This window comes from Lycium barbarum, chromosome 8 (genome assembly GCF_019175385.1).
Source record: "Lycium barbarum isolate Lr01 chromosome 8, ASM1917538v2, whole genome shotgun sequence".
NCBI lineage: Eukaryota > Viridiplantae > Streptophyta > Magnoliopsida > Solanales > Solanaceae > Lycium > Lycium barbarum.
The window spans coordinates 9,939,665-9,957,113 of NC_083344.1; the positions used below are offsets into that span (position 1 = coordinate 9,939,665).

The following is a 17,449-nucleotide window of genomic DNA, read 5'->3' on the forward strand; positions in this document are numbered from 1 at the left end:
TAATATAATAAAAATACTAGATGAAATAGAAATTATAGGAGAAAAAACATTAAAACATTGGGAAAATAATAGGATTGTATGTAAATTAGATATAATAAATCCAGACTATATAATTAAAACAGCTTCGATTGAAGCAACAAATCAAGATGTAGAAGATTTTAAAGTACAAATAAAAGAACTATTGGACTTAGGAGTAATACATAGATCTACTTCTAAACATAGATCTGCAGCATTTATGGTAAGAAATCATAGCGAAATAGTAAGAGGAAAAGCGAGAATGGTAATAAACTATAAAAGACTTAATGATAATACTAGAACAGATGGATATAAGTTACCAGACAAAACAGAATTAATAAATAGAATACAAGGAAAGAAAATATTTAGCAAATTTGATTGTAAATCGGGATATTGGCAGGTACGAATGCATGAAGAAAGTATAGAATGGACTGCATTCACCTGTCCTGAAGGACATTTTGAATGGTTAGTAATGTCATTTGGATTAAAGACAGTTTCACCAATTTTCCAAAGAAAAATGGATAGTATATTTGGAGAATACAAAAGGTTTGTATTAGTATATGTAAATGATATACTAGTGTTTAGTAGAGATATTAAAGAACATTTAGGACACTTACAAACAGTATTTAGACTATTTGTAGAAAATGGAATAATCATTAGTAAGAAAAAATGGAATTATGTAAAAATTATATAAATTTTTTAGGAGTAGTACTAGGAGAAGGTAAGATAAAGTTACAACCTCATATAGCTAAAAAAGCTTTAGAAATGCCGGATAAGTTAGACAATGTTAAGGAAACAAAATTTTTTAGGAATAGTCAATTATGCTAGAAATTTTATAAAGGATTTTGGAAAAATAGCAGGACCATTGTATTCAAAGACTAGATCAAATGGTCAAAAACACTTTAATACTAAAGACATTAAATTAGTACAAAAAATAAAAGAAAAAATAAAAAACATTCCCGATCTAAACATGCTTTTAGAAACAGACTATTTAATTATAGAAACAGACGGTAGTTTTGAAGGGTGGGGAGCAGTACTAAAAGCAAAACCCAATAAATATAGTAACAAAAGTGAAGAAAAGATATGTGCTTATCAAAGTGGTAAGTATAAAGAAAAAGGAAATATGAGTAGTATAGATACAGAGATTTTAGCTATAATATATAGATTAAATAGTTTTAGACTATATATCCTAAATAAACCAGAAATACTAGTTAGAACAGACTGCGAAGCTATAGTTAAATTCTATCAAAAGATAAATGATAAAAATAGTAGTAGAAGACGATGGTTAAATTTTTTAGATACCATTTCTATTTATAATTTACAATTTGAACATATAAAAGGAAAAGATAATAATTTAGCAGACCAATTAAGTAGACTAAAGATTACTGCTAACTAATTTTTTATTTGAATAACATGAGACCTTCCAGTTCTCAGACAGCAGACAAGGGGAAAGGCATAGCCTCAACCCAAGACACATACAGACAAACAGTATTAGGTAACCTTCATTTTAGACCTACATCTTTAGTAGAGAGAAATACTATGGAAAGAATACAATTCGGAGCCAATAACTTAGTAGCTTTCCAGCCATCAAATTGGACTTTTAAAGTATTACCAGAATACGTAATAGACAGACAACAAATATGTTTAGTGGATAATTTATGGATTTCGCATAATAGAAAAGACCCTAAACATTTTGTCGCTACTATAAATTCTCTTTGTCAGTATTTTACAGATCGAAATTTAGACAAAAAATTTAAATTTTATGTTGTAGTTCACGGTAAAACTAATGGTGTTTTTCAAACTTGGATAGAAGTTGTAGACTCTATTAAAGACATAAGAAAACCTCTTTTTAAAGGATTTAATGATTTCACTGAAGCATTAGACTATGCTAGAGGAGTATTGGGTCCAAACTACTTTATTTCTCCAGCTCTCAGACAAAATCCCTCAGTACAATGTACAAAAAGACACAGACAAGATAATTTTTTGTGATCACTACTCTACTATGACTGCTGTGGTCAAAAGATTAAACCAGCAGAAAGAGACGTTGGTTCAAGAAAAAATGAAATTCTTGGATCAAGTGAAGACATTAGAACAAAGACTACAAGCGGTTACGTTCGAATTGATGCAATCTCAGAGTTCTCCATCTCAGACAAAAATGGATGAGACGGGTGTGCATTCCCCAATGAATGCAGTCAGACCCACTGTATCGGGTAAGGATACAGCTAGTCCGGTTCAAACGGTAGCCGGTAAAGACTTATCAAATCCGTTGATGGCTGTCACTTTGCCAAAAAGTGAAGATGAGGGATGTTCATCTCTTCAAACAAGACGGAGACTACCAAAGACACTTACGCAAGGAGCGACTTCTACAAAGAAAAGCACACTTGCAAAAAAGAAGAAGAATGAAAAAATAGAAACTATAGTAAAAGAGACACTAGAAATTTTTTTCCAGACAAAGGAACAAGATAAACATATAGTTAAAAATCCTAGTCCGGAATTATCTCCAAGTCAAGAGATGTCACCAGTCCATAGTTCAGATTTCGAAGGAGATGATATTAATTTCCAAGACAGTGCATTTCAAGACTCTCAAGATCCAAATGATGTAGGCTCGGGAATGAGTTTTGATTCTATTGCACTACATAATTTAGACACATAAAAAAAAATTATATATATATGTATGTGTATGTGAAAATAATCAGACAGACGTAGTGGAGGAAATAGTTATGATGAGACAAAAGGCTGAAAGATTCGTTGAACAAAGCAACGGCTAGCAGACATTTACAGAAAAAGAAGGCTTTATTAAAAGCAACTTTAATAAAGTAGTCATAGTAAATGGACAGATCAGCTAACAGACGAGTAAATAAAGTGTCTTTTGAAAAAGTTCACGTGACGATGGGGCCCAAAGAGCACCCGGCTGAACTCAAGAGATTCTTTAGCATTTTGAAATCCGGAGTTAAAGTCCGCCAGACGCCTATAAATAGCAGCATTTGTGGAGAAGCAAAGACATCACCAACAAGAGCACCTCTCTCTAGAAAACTCCCATATTCCCCTTCTCTTTCATCAAATGCTCCAATCCCTTGCCCAGTCAAAAACCTGTGTAATATAAACTCCTATTGTAAATTAGTATTAAGTTTTTAATAACTACCCCCTAGTGTGAAGTAGTCGTTTTTGGGGTTCCCCGAAAGGAAAACTTCTCTCCTTCTTCAAACCATGTAAGTTTATTTACTATGTTTTCTGTACTAATCTCCTTATTATGTAAATTATTTTGTGATTATTATGTTTAAGTAATTACTTCCTATCATCATGAATTTGTTATTTTTAGTATATGGCTATTCTCTTAACTTCTTAATAACCTCGATGGATTAACCTGTAAATTCCTAGGTTTTAAAGAGGCCGTTTTAATGTCCAAATAATGAAGGACGATGTTGGCCGTGGTTACCGGAGTGTGGTTAAAGAAGATTGTTATGAAGAACAAAGGTTAAGAGAAAGAGATGAATAATATAACAAGATTCGTGACTGGACAAAGTCCAGATTAAGATAAAAAAAAAAAGGTACTGTTCCTAGTACTGTTCACTTTTTACTGTTCATAAAAAAAAGATAATAATAATAATTTGGGAGATAGACAGAAAATTAATTATAACTACATGATAAGAAGAAATATAGGAGTGAGGAAGTACCGAGTAGGATTGTTAAAAAATTTATTTGAAAACAATATTAATTTCCTGCTTTGTCCTTTTAACTTTTCTGATTGAAAAATTTACTACCCCCTTTAATATTTGGTATTAGAGCGAGAAGATTTTTGGACTTAAACCTGTTTAAAGACTAAGATTATATGAGACAACATAGTTTTACTCAATATATAAGTTATAATTATCGTATGATATATTTCACCCAAAGAAGACTTGCAAATCTTAGACAAATAAGAAAGTTTGTAACTGAATATAGTAGATACATAGACATAGTCCATCGCCAAGACTTACATAATAATATAACAATACTAAATTTAAGAAATAATATTAATTGGGAATTATTTTTCATCAATGACGAGATAGTTAGAGCTGAAGATCGTATTAGACATCTAGAACAAACAGTAAACTTCATACCTTTAGGTTAATAGATGTAAGATAATTATCTAAAAGTCAAGCAAGAGTTAAATAACCTATACTCAGAATATATTAAATTAAGTAGTACCAAAGAAAACCAGTTAAGACTACAAGAATTAATAGATATAATATCAGGATTAGAATATAAGTTACTAGGACATATAAAATCTAGAAAGACCTCAAAGAACCAAAAGCGATTTAGACCATATTAATTGTATGAGAACACTACCCTTTGTTAGACAAATAGCTATTAATCATTGGTATCTATGTAGAGATATAAAGAAAAGACGAGAATATAGACAAGTAGAAAAAGCCTTAAGTGCGTATTTAGAGATAATAAATTCAGAAACATTATCATCACTAATAAACAATAGACTCTTACAAAGTCAGATTAGCGAAGAGACAATCTCTGTTATAACGTGGGAATTACACGGTATAAGAGAAGATATAGAACTATTACAGAGCACCATAAGGAAGTTTGTAAAATAATAGTTTTAATTGGTTTTGTTGGAAAATTTGTATATCTTTATCTACGTCTATTATCTCACTTAGCTGTTGATTGTTTTCTTCTGGTGTTCTTCTACTTAAAATTCTTGATAAGAAATTATTACCTATTCTATTATCTGAAAAACTTACTCTGGGTCTCTCTTGTCCTTGCCTTTATGATCCTCCTTCGCTTCTTGGTCTAGCTGAAAGAAAGTCTATTTTTGTGGTTTCTTAATTACTTTAACTTTTTCTTTTTGAGGTGTTATTTCAACCTTTTTCAATTGTTCTATTAATTCTTCAACTTCTTTGTTTTTTGGGGTCTCTTTATTTCTCTCTTTTTGTTGTTCACTTAACAACCGAACGCGCTCACTTATTAATTCTAACCTTGGTACTATTATTTCTATTTTCTTTATTATTTCTACTATTAATGAAATTATAGTAATATTTTGTTGTAGTGTTATTTGATCTGATTTGGCGTTAGGTATATAATCTTTATAGTCTACTGGTAAAGGTATAAACTTTTCTATTAGTTTTGAGGCTTTTTCTTGAACTAATGTTGGTCTACTCATGAAAGAGTGATTTCTTTTAGTTCTGCTACTGTCTTTTTTAATTCTCTAATGTCACTAGCTAACACTTCTACTTGTTGCGTTATTTTAGAGATTATGTGCGTTGTTTTTAGTTCTATCTCTTTTGGTTTTTCTGTAATAACTTTAACTAACTTTTCTATTTCTGTCTTTGTAGGTAATTTTTCTAGATTAAATTTATTAACTAGAGTCTGAACTTTCTTTTCTAATTCTAATTCTTGTGTTTTTAAATAATCTAGATTTTGTTCTAATTTTTCGAATGTTTTCTTTTGCTTAGTTTGAGATGTTTCTACCACCTCTAATATTCTAGTGATGTCTTTATTATTTTCTTGTATTTTTTCACTAAAATTTATGAGTAAATCTACTAATGTATTCAACTGTTTGTCTTCACTATGTAGTATATGTTCTCCGTTACTAAAATTGCACTTTATAATACTATGGTCTTTTAATGCTCTATATTTATTTTCTTGATATATTCTTAAGTCTAAGTATTCTAGGTTTTTTAATGTATCTATTTTTCTAGGCTTATTTATTACCCTATCAGAATTATATATATATATATATATATTGTATTGCAACGCATTGTTACAATATATATACATATATATGTATATATGTGTATATATATATACACACATATACACAAGATTACCTCGTAATTACTCCTAAAATGCAATTGGTTGAAGCCCATTTTATGAGATAGCATAATGAGTGTTTGATTTTCCTTTTTGGTTATAATGGAGAAGAGCAACACCAGCAAAATGTTAACTACGCACAAGAAGTTCTTTAAAAGTCATAATTGAAGTCCGAAAGAAAGCAAGTCGTCAAAGAATATCAAATCTAGAGACTATATCAAGGCACGAGATGGTTCAAAACATCAAAGCTAAATTTATTTTTAATTAAGAATTGAAGTTAAATTAACCACCGGTGAGATGGGTACTGTTCTAATACCACGTCAAATTAAGTTTTCAGCCTAACTCATAACCCAAAAGTTAGATCAAAGAAAGGAGGATCTACCAAGCCTTATAAGAAGCCGAGGGTCCTCATCCGTCACCGATGTGATATATTCTCTTCAAAAGTACTTGTAAGAATTAATTTTTTTACTTTTCATATTTTTGTTTGTTAACAAGATAAGCCAATAGATCGGTTATTAGGCAATTATCAGGCATCTGAGGTTTCGTGGTGTAGTTGGTTATCACGTCAGTCTAACACACTGAAGGTCTCCGGTTCGAGTCCGGGCGAAGCCAATTTATTTTTCCTGCTTATTTTTCTTATAAATCCATTTCCTTCAGCGGGCTGTTGTTTGTAAAGCAATGCAGAATTTAAGCCAAATTGGGTCCCAAAGACAAGTCCTTTTTTATTGCCGTTGGAGTTTCATAAATTGCATTTTGTTTTTTTGTTTTTTTTTTGTTTTTTTATCCCAATGGAAGTGGTAAAGAAAAAATAAAACATTATTGAAAGGGCCCAACCGGGTTCGAACCGGTGACCTCTTGATCTGCAGTCAAATGCTCTACCACTGAGCTATGGACCCTTTTGTTGGTTTGATTTCAGTTTTAATATTTTAACCAGACGTACGTAAGCATATATAGTCGAATGTGAAGTTTCAACATATTCCTAGGCCAACTAAATCCAAAATTCTGGCCATGATTCAGTTCGTATTGCAAAAAGGAACAACTAATTGTCTCAATCAATTGGTCTCTTTCTTGGCTTCTTTACTTACAGTTACAGATAAGAGGTCAAGCTTTTTTTTTTTTTTGGTTGATAAAGTAAAGAATATTTCATTCATGTGCATCCAGTAGTTATTGATAACCAAAGATGAACTAAGGAGGAATTAGCTCATGTACGTTGATCCTGTGACTCCTACATAAAATCGAACGAGCCGGGATTTTCACTAAGAGTTCAAAAATATAAAGAATTAAACACACGAAGAAGCCAAGTAGTTTAACATCTAATACATATACATAAAAAATAATGATTTTAACCTTGTATGTACAGTGTAAATTTGTGCCGAAGGCGGTTAGCATTCCCTCGGCCCAATAAAATGGTCACTATCTACATTACTTGGTTTATATTTGGAAAAAAAAAAAAAAAGGATTCATTAGGCACCTAGCTTTAAGGGAATGATTGGGAGTTGAAATCCCATTAAAAGCATCTATGATTTCTCTGTCCAATTACGTCAAGAAAATGAGAGTTGGTACCATCTTCCAGATCCTCTTAATGGAATTACCAAGATCAATAGACACCAACTTGTGTAGAGGGTGGCAAATATCCTCTGAATACCGTAGGCACATTGGCTATATGCTACAGAGAGAAACTTCTCTTTTACTGAAATTCTCCTGTAAACAGTTGGTTAGCCCTGCTTGAAAAAGGGTTTGATTTTTCAAATGGTTACTCAACTAACAATTATTATTTCAGAAAGTCATCTTTCTTCTTGATTCTAATTTCCTTCAACAAAGAAAATATTTCAGAGATAATAACTATTAGTTGAATGACCATTTGAGTAAAAAATTTGTGTAAGAAAGGGAATTGTGCCTGCATGAATTCATATAACAGGATTTTACCGTGAATTTATTCCCAATACGTCCCCATTCCAGTTTAAAGTTTGGGGATCAACTGATACCCTCTCCAATCTGGCCAAATTCATCAAACCAATCAACTCCGGATCTTGATATTTTGATGTCATATTTTTTTTGCAATTCTGCATTGACTACGTTTCTTTTGGTATTCAACTCCACACTTCCTTCAGTCTAGCAATAGTCAATAAGCAACAGCCACGCCAGAAAACAAAATCTAAAATCATTCACTTTCAGAGGTCAAATGTCCACTTGATTGTTCACCTTACAGCTTTCAGAAGGTTATACCTTTGGAACTTGGAACACATAAACTAGTTAGAAGCAACACACAGAGTTAGCATATTAAGAGCGGCAGGACTAAGTGAGCATATATGCCAGTAATGGCTCATGTGTACAAGAGCAAATGGACATGAACGAACAACAATCTACTAAAGCACCAACGCGAAATATAGAAATAGAGGATTTAACTTACAAAAGCCAGTCTACACCTTGATCGTTGCTAGTTCGGTAGTTCCAAGTTCATTATAAAAGTGAATTCAGAACAAGAGCTTACCTTGAAAAGTTTGTTTTCCCCTTTCCTTCAATGTACTATTATAACAGCTATACACTGGGAAAAAGTGCAGAGAGCACCATGTTGGGATCGAAGTAACAGAGCGTCATGCGGAAGATTAACAATTGCAAATCTTGAACGACGATAAATCAGACAACATAGAAAAATATGCTACAAGGACATAATATTATAATATTGGTTTGGTCAAGTGACCTACGTATTGAAAAACCAATATAAAAAAACTCTAAAAATTGTAGAGAGAAAAATCTCCCCCTAAACAAAACTCTGAACTTTAAAAGACTACATTGTGGATGCTATTATGTTCTGTTATATGAGAGAGATTCTTTAATTTATAGAGGTCCAAAACATTTTCCTCCAAGAAAAGGACTAGCAAAATGTGGAAGAGAATTATATTTTCTCTCTAGGAAAAGTAAAGCAATTATGGTTATACTCAGTGGCAGACCTAGTAAGAGTCCAGGGGGCCTTCGGCGAAAAATTGCACTGTATATACAAGGTGAAAGTTATTTTTGATGTATATATAGTAGACGTTGAACCCCCTTAGCTTCTTCATTTATGGCTTTTTTATATTTTTGAACCCCCTTGGCATAAATCCTGGCTCCGCCACTGGTTATACTTTGACTTTCTTTCAAGAGAAAAGTAAAACTCAAATATGGTAAGAAAATCAGGGCAAAAACCTAACACACCAACCAAATACAAGCTCCTATGTACCAAATGTATAACCTACCTGCTAAGCAGCAGAACCTGTATCCCCTTCATTTATCCTTTATTTTTCTCACTTCACGGCTAAAAAGCTGGCAAAAATCAACGGAAAAAAACCTTCGGAAAACCGACGGATTCCGTCGGTTTTTTGATAATTTTTTTAAATCTTTTTTTTTTAAGAAAACCGACGGACTGTGTCGGTTATTTTTAATATAATTATTTTTTATATTTTTTTCTAAAATAAACGGACAGACTTCGTCACTGTTTTATTTATTTTTTATATAAAAAAAAATCGGTGGAGTCCGTCGGTTTTTAGAGTGAAAAAACAGTATAAAGTAAATCAATGTAAATATTTGAACAAAGAACATGAGTAGACTAGTGGTAGAGCCCTTTAATGCCAAGGAACATACCTGAGTTCAATTCCAAGTTGCTACATTTCATTATTTTATTTTTAAAAAATTAAAAAAAAACAACGCAGTCTATCGGTTTTTTTTTTTTTTTTTTTTTTTACATAACCGATGGACTCCGTCGTTTTCAAAAAATGACGTAACATAAACCAACGAAAGTGTTGTCGACTTTCCGTCGATTTTTGGCCGTCGATTTTTGCCTTTTTTTTTAGTAGTGCTTCAACTCTCCAGTAATTTTTAACTTTCGTCCAATCCTAAGAGAGATCCCGCTCCTCTAATTATCAGAATCCACAATGCACGGTATAACAATAGTTAGCCAGTTAATACTGCAGTATTAAAACACCCAATATCAAAGATGTCGCGATTTAAAACCATGTTCAAGTTGAAGTATAGTAACATCACACACATGGATTACTTCACGGTGTCAAGAAATCAACTACACTATCATACCATAATTAGTTGAGGGGAACTATATGATAATATGAATCTTTTGAATATATTCAAAGGAACTTATCGGACAATTTTTACACCAAAATTGCAATAACAGTAGTTCCATGTTAGCATAAGCAGTTGTTAGGTAACACTACATAATAACATACTAGAACCAAAAAGGTAAATTGCAGGACAAAAGCCCAACCAGTTAAACTATAGTTTCACACGCACAATGTGCCAATATTCTAAATGCTTCCAAAGTATTTTGCAACAAAAATAAAACATCACCATAATACACAACAATCGCTAAACACTTGTGGAAATAACAAATACAACATCCGCATAAGCAGATCAGCTAAAACAATATCTCAATGGACTGCCGGCAATCAACAAGCAGGGATCAAATTACAATATATATGGTAAAAGTAGATTTCATTGATTAGCAACAGCATTATACTTTACATTATCTCATCAAAACAAAATATAAGAAAATCAAAAAAACATATCCATCAATTCTAACCATTAAATGACACCCAAACCCTGATGACACCAATTCTCAAAACAACCAAAAAATCGCTAACAAATTTAAGAGCTTGTAAACTTGGTAACTGCTTTTGTCCCTTCAGAAACAGAACGCTTAATTAGCCAATTCACCAGGCAATACGTAGGTTTCTTATTATACTTCTCAAGTTTAAAAGATTCTTGTGCCAATTTCTCAAATGTGTCGTTAATAAAACTGTTCATTATTCCCATGGCTTTGGCTCGAAATTCCAATATCAGGATGCACCTCTTTCGACCCTTCAAATATATAGTTCTTATACGTCTTAGAACTCTTCTCTACTTTCTTCTTCTTCTTAAGGGCCCGTTTGCCCATGGAACTTTTTTACTTTTTATAGGAATGTATTCTGGAATCTTGTTTGGACATAAAATTGTTGCAATTTTCCAGAATTCAACTTGAAGTTGGATTCAAGAATTCAAAAAACTCCACCAAATACCTTTTATCACACCAAATCACTCACAAAAATTCAACATTTTTCCAAGTTGTATTCATTTCCAAACACAACTCTGATTTCCAAATACCCTTTTTCAACTTTTGTTTTCTTTCAAATTTCACATTTTTTTTTGTTCAAACGCCCACTAAAAATATTTAATTACAACATCCGCTTATATAACATCCGCATAAGCGGATCAGCTGCACTAACATGGTAAAAGTAGATTTCATTGATTAGATACAGCATTATACTTTTCATTATCCCATCAAAACACAATATGAGAAATTTAAAAACATCAATTCTAACCATTAAATAACACCCAAACCCTAATGACCAATTACCAAAATAAACCAAAAATCGCTAATAAAAACTCTTTTTTCACGTTTCAACTAAATCTATGTCCAAACACTAGCTTAAGAGCTACCAAACTTGGTAACTGCTTTTGTTCCTTCAGAAACAGCATGCTTAGCCAATTCATCAGGCAACACCAATCTAACAGCGGTCTGAATTTCCCCAGACATAATTGTAGGTTTCTTATCATACCTCGCAAGTTTAGAAGTTTCTTGCGCCAGTTTCTCAAATATATCGTTGATAAAAATGTTCATTATCCCCATAGCTTTGCCCGAATTTCCAATATCAGGATGCACTTGTTTTAGCACTTTGAATATATAGATCTTGTACGTCTCAGAAGTGACATACAAGATCAACAACTAAAAGAAGATTTCATTGATTAACAACGGCATTATACTTTACATTATCCCATCAAAACAGAATATGACAAATTAAAAAAAAATCAATTCTAACCATAAAATGACCCTAATGACCAATTCCCAAAATAACCCTAATAAATTAAGAGCTTGTAAACTTTGTAACTGCTTTCGTCCCTTCGGATACAGCATGCTTAGCCAATTCACCAGGCAACACCAATCTAACAGCAGTCTGAATTTCCCTCGACGTAATTGTAGGTTTCTTATTATATCTCGCAAGCTTAGATGATTCTTGCGCCAATTTCTCAAATATATCATTAATAAAACTGTTCATTATTCCCATCGCTTTGCTTGAAATACCAATATCAGGATGCACTTGTTTCAACACTTTGAATATATAGATCTTATACGTCTCGGAACTCTTCTTCACCTTCTTCTTCTTCTTTTCTCCAATACCGGGGCCCACATCCTTCGTAGGAAGCTTTTTTCCGGCTTTTGGTTTCTTCTCCGCCGGAACTTTCTCATCAGAAGGTTTTTCCGATGCTGCAGGTTTCTTTTCTGCCTTAGGAGCCATAGAATAGTGTAAAAATTTAGCTAAAATTGGAACGATACAAAAAAGAAAGATGAAATGGGAAATTTTTTCTATGATGGAGAAGTATGCATGGGAGTTGGTTAGTCATTTATAGGTAATTGAGGTTTGTTTTGATTGGAGAAAGAAGAGTGACGAGGATTGATGACGTGGAGTGATTAGAAGCGTTTGGGTTGGAGGTTAAGAGGAGATCGACGGCTACAAGAGGTTAGTGATGTTGTGCACGTGTAGATAATTTGTTACGGTAATAATGGCATCAAAAGAGGGAGGAATGAGTAAAAACAAACACTAGTGTTTTGGTTTGTTACGTTGGTTAGAAAAATTTGGTTTAAAATTTTTCCATTTCAGACCAAAAAAAAAAAAAAAAAAAAAAAAAACGACACTAATTAGTTTTCTAATTTAACTCTAACTACTCTAAGGACCCATTTGTCCATAAAAATTATTCACTTTTTTTTAGGAAAAAAGAAAATCAATGTTCGATCACGACAATCCCAATCCAATTTGAAGTTGTATTTAAAACTTGAAAAACAATTTATAATCGGTTTATAACACACTTTTCGTGAAGTGTTATTTAAGTACATTCAAACAGAAAAATTATTCTAAATATTTGTTGCAAAAAGTATAATAAAAAACAACTACACCTCCAACTCCAACTTCATGAATTCCAAATAAAGTAACAAATATGTGGAGTCTATGGCCAAACTCCTACCAAGAAGGCATATAATTTTTACCAAATTATTTTTAAAATGAAATAATGATAATGTAGTTAAATACGATTATTAAAACTAAATTTATTTCGTAAATTTATCAAAATCTTAACCGGAAAATAACCGAAATGGGAAAGGAGTATAACGTTACGATGGTAAATGAAGGTCAATCAAACTAGTATTGTACTATCCATTTTTCTAAAAACAAAATGTAGTAGAATATTCTTGAAAGGCGTCATGATATTAATAAATCTATTTGCGTATATTACTATATATAATAAGGGATGATCGAACAATTTTTGTCGTCCTCAAGTTAGATTGTAACTAGGCTCCCCAACCGAAAAAGCTCCCTCTTCTAAATTTACCCCTATCTCTCCCCTTTATTGCTTCAAACTACTAAGGTGTGTTGGTGTAAATAGACACACTTTGAAGCCCTTTTTCGATAATACCAAATCCCTCAAACTAATTGTTTCCAGGTGAAATCATATGCGGCTATGCGCTATACTGCATCTTTATATGCCTCAATATTACCCCTACTTTGGTTATTTATTACTTAATTGCCATTATTCAATTTGATAAAAGTTTAAAAACTTTCCGGCCCTTTAGAAATACTTATAATTTGTGAATTGTGAAGATTCCACACGTCACTATACAAAACTTTTAACATTACTCTGTAGATGATACATTTCACCCAGTGCATTATGAAATTATTTTTAAATTCTCCGCATCTTGTTTTTGTGTAGTATTTTTTTAATTTTGAAAATATCAAATAAGGTATGATGTTCTAAATTGATGTTCTCGAAAAATGAGAAGCAGAAACAGACAATATAATTAGCTACCTTTTTTTTTAACATGTTGTAACTATTTAAAAATGGGATAATACAATATGCATATTTGGTGTTACCCTAAGTAAAGCATGTACAGTATTGCACCGAAGAACAATGAAAGTTCTCTGCTTAACAGCTTATAGAATCTTCAATTGTTTAACGTGAGGCTTTTAGAATTTAACAAGAAATTTGATCTTTATATTAAATATCATTGGCTAACTTATTTATTATTCATTTTTTATAAGAACCTTGGGATTCAAATCTTTTTCTTGGGAAATTGTGTTGGTATATAATTGATGAGTTATTTATCTCATGTTTAACAAAATTAACTTACTTTTTTCTGACGTTGTTTGAGGTATCATAATTTTTTTAATACATGTGTACTTAAATATTACATAGTTTAAAAGAAATCTATTTCTTCCATAGCTAAAGAAATTATATGCTCACAAATTTATAGAAATGCCAAATGTTCCCAATTTATGATCTTCGATCAGTTATAATTATTTACTTGTAAATATTTTTACTTTGTAGTATATCGAATCACGTGTGTCCCTTTATTATTTACTAATTCTCTTCCAAACTTGCTTCTTACTAAAAAAAATCACTTTTAAAGATTATCTAATTATGTGACTAAAAAACTTTGATTCTTATGAGAACTTATCGACAAGACATGATTAACGCGCTACTACCATAAATCTATTATCCGAAATAAAAGTATGATTCAAATTATACAATAACTAAATTTAGAACTTTTAAATTTTAAGTTTGGGCCTGGGCTAAGCACGGGCCTGCTTAAACTAGTATATATATAAGTGTCAATCTCAATTTTTGGTCGTCCTCACATTGCAAAAGATGAATTTTGATTGGTTGCTTACTTACACATGTCTGTTACTCCTTGCCTATTCCATTTTTGGCACACACATCTGTTTTTCTTCAGCCCATATGAGGTGGGCCCTGCAATATTTTTTCTATTTCGTTTTAGCCCCTTACTCCCTTTAATTTATATTATGAGTATCATATTTTTAACTTTTATATTTAGTTCAAAACAAATAGTAATTTTTACATAATCAAATGGAGTATGCTTTTTCCTTCTTTCAAATTTACCCTTATTTAGATAAATAAATTTTAACATGATTAAGAAATTATATTAAATTGGTGCTATTTAATTAAGTATAATTTAGTGAAATCGTTCCTCACTCTCTCGGAATAAGTATTTATTTAAGGGGTGTGTCCTAGCTAATAACACCATATCATATGAATCGAGTGGAGTTTTAGTTTACCCTTTACATTATTTATCATTATACATTTTGGCAAAATTTAGTCAACTGTGGAGCCACATTTTGGTTTCTTACGGGAGCATTATTAGATCTTATTGATTACTCTCTCTTCAATTCAATTTATGTGGCACTTTTCATTTTCCAAGAGTTAATTTGACTAATCTTTGAAGCTAAATTAAATTACAGCCAGCTCATACCCAAAATCAATTTAATATTTTACGTTAAACTAAGATATTTAAAAACTATACAAAAGTACTATAATTACAATTTTAACTGGTGATTAATATTTTTAAGTATAAACTATATATGGAGAACCAAATTGATTCTTGAGGTTCATTTAATGAATTTAATATTTTCCTTAATTTCATCTAACACTAAACTTAAATCACCACATTTAACTAACATAAACTCTTGCGGTATGAAATATCATGAGTGAAATTAAAACCTTATAAATACCAAAAAATCTATGTCAATCTATAAATAAGGAAATCATATAGCCAGAAATTCATAAAAACATCAAAAAATTCAATTGATGATTTTCATCAAGTTATAATTATTGTATATAATTTAGATCATGTTACTTTACAAAATATTGAGTCGCTTGTATCTCTTTGATAATTCTCCTGCCAGACTTCCTTCCCCGTAAAAGAAATTTTATTTAAAAATTGTCTAATTAAGAGAAACTTTAAAAATTTAAAAGACTTATCCACAATACATATTTAACATGCCACTGAATTATATTAAATATGCAGTAAAAAAAATATGACACAAATTATACTTCTTTTGAAAAAAAAAATTACTACTTTTATATTTTGAATTTGGGCCCGGGCTTAGCACGGGCCTCGTGTAACTAGTATATATATAAGGGAGAATATGCAAGTTTTGTAGTCTTCACATTTTTAATTGATCATTCATGTTGCACCAAGTGTGTCCCAATTGTTACATTTTGGTTGGTTATTCTCAATTCTTAACACCAATTATTTTTCTTAAGTTCATTCGACTGCCTCTTTAATTTGTCTATTGATATTGTAATAAATTTTTATGATTTTTTTTTCTCTTTACTCCCTCAGTTTTATATTACAACAACAACAACAACAACATACCTAGTTGGATCCCACAACGTGAGGTCTGGGGAGGGTAAAGTGTATGCAGACCTTACCCCCACCTTGGAAGGTAGGGAGGCTGTTTCCGAAAGACCCTCGGCTCAAAAGAAAACAAGGAAAACAAGGGAAAAGAGTCAGATACGGACAAGCAAATCAAAACCATGTGAAAATGAGAAATAGCAAGAGCAACGAAGTCATGATAAAATAACAAAGATAGACAAGACCAACACATGGAAGCAGGATCAAAATACTCCTAATACGAGAAATATTATAGAGCAATATTTTTAACTTTTATACTTAGTTCAAAATAAATATTACTATTATATATAAGGGACAACTAAGAGGCTTTTGTAGTCTCATAATTTTCAATAAAATGTCAAACTTTTCAATTAATTATTTCTAGGTCCTAATCTATTTTTTAAATCAAATTTACTTTTTGTTCTTAAGGTCTACTTTTCGCAGTTTTATATTATAGAACAATATTTTTAACTTTTATACTTAGTTCAAAATAAGTATTACTTTATATATAAGGGACAACTAAGAAGCTTTTGTAGTCTCACAAAAGTTTCCAATAAAATGTCAAACTTTTCAATTAATTATTTCTAGGTCCTAATCTTATTTTTTTAAATCAAATTTACTTTTTGTTCTTAAGGTCTACTTTTCGAAAACTGTCGAACCTCCTACCTCATTTTTTCTGTTTTTTGATTTTCTATCTGGTGCTCGGTATCGGCATTAGAGCCCGATAAATCCAGATAATTTGCATTGTGTAGCGCCTATTCGGGGAAAGCGCTCCCTCCAAAGATTTCTTCATACCAAGCCCCAATCCGTGACCCCTAATTACGGGATGAGCAGCCCCATCCGCTGCATAAATTTTGTATTTGTCTTAAAAGTTCATTAACTATGTATAGATTATTTATGAACAAAATAACTTTAAAAAAATTAGGATCCAGAACTCATGACCATCAAATTCTGACTCCATATTTGATTTGAAGTAAATAATTTCATCAAAACGAAAGTTAAAATATTAAAGGAGTAAAATGAAAGTTTTGCTTTTATATATCGAAAATATACTTATATGAGATTTAAATATTACTAACATAAATTATATTTCTTTAATTAAAATATCTACTTTTATATATTAAGCCCGGGCCTCACAAAACTAATGTATATATATATATATATATATATATATATATATATATATATATATATGTCAAGTATCAACAATTCTATTTGGTTGCTACGCTAATAGATATTGTGCATAAACTCTATAAAATTTTCCCACCATTTGGTTAGTCGTACAATGAAGAAGGCTTGTACATATTTCTCCGTTCATTTTTACTTATCTACTATACTAAAATAAATTTTCATTTTATTTGT

At 31.3% G+C, this 17,449-nt stretch overlaps 2 protein-coding genes and 2 non-coding genes across 4 annotated transcripts; 1 reads left to right on the plus strand and 3 right to left on the minus strand.

Moving 5' to 3' along the window:
• Nucleotides 1-6,358: 6,358 nt before the first annotated feature.
• Nucleotides 6,359-6,432, plus strand: TRNAV-AAC (transfer RNA valine (anticodon AAC)). Its single transcript has one exon. It is a non-coding gene; the product is annotated as a tRNA-Val (tRNA).
• Nucleotides 6,433-6,644: 212 nt separating this feature from the next.
• Nucleotides 6,645-6,716, minus strand: TRNAC-GCA (transfer RNA cysteine (anticodon GCA)). Its single transcript has one exon. It is a non-coding gene; the product is annotated as a tRNA-Cys (tRNA).
• A 4,389-nt stretch (nucleotides 6,717-11,105) lies between these two features.
• On the minus strand, nucleotides 11,106-11,566 carry LOC132607674 (histone H2B.9-like; the record flags this gene model as incomplete). Its single annotated transcript, XM_060321761.1, has 1 exon — nucleotides 11,106-11,566. A coding segment is annotated over one exon (294 nt), but the record flags the coding sequence as incomplete, so codon positions are not given.
• Nucleotides 11,525-12,209, minus strand: LOC132605905 (histone H2B-like). The gene has a single exon (XM_060319178.1). It carries the CDS (start codon nucleotides 12,138-12,140, stop codon nucleotides 11,709-11,711), a length of 432 nt encoding a protein of 143 aa, XP_060175161.1. The 5' UTR covers nucleotides 12,141-12,209; the 3' UTR covers nucleotides 11,525-11,708.
• Nucleotides 12,210-17,449: the final 5,240 nt, after the last annotated feature.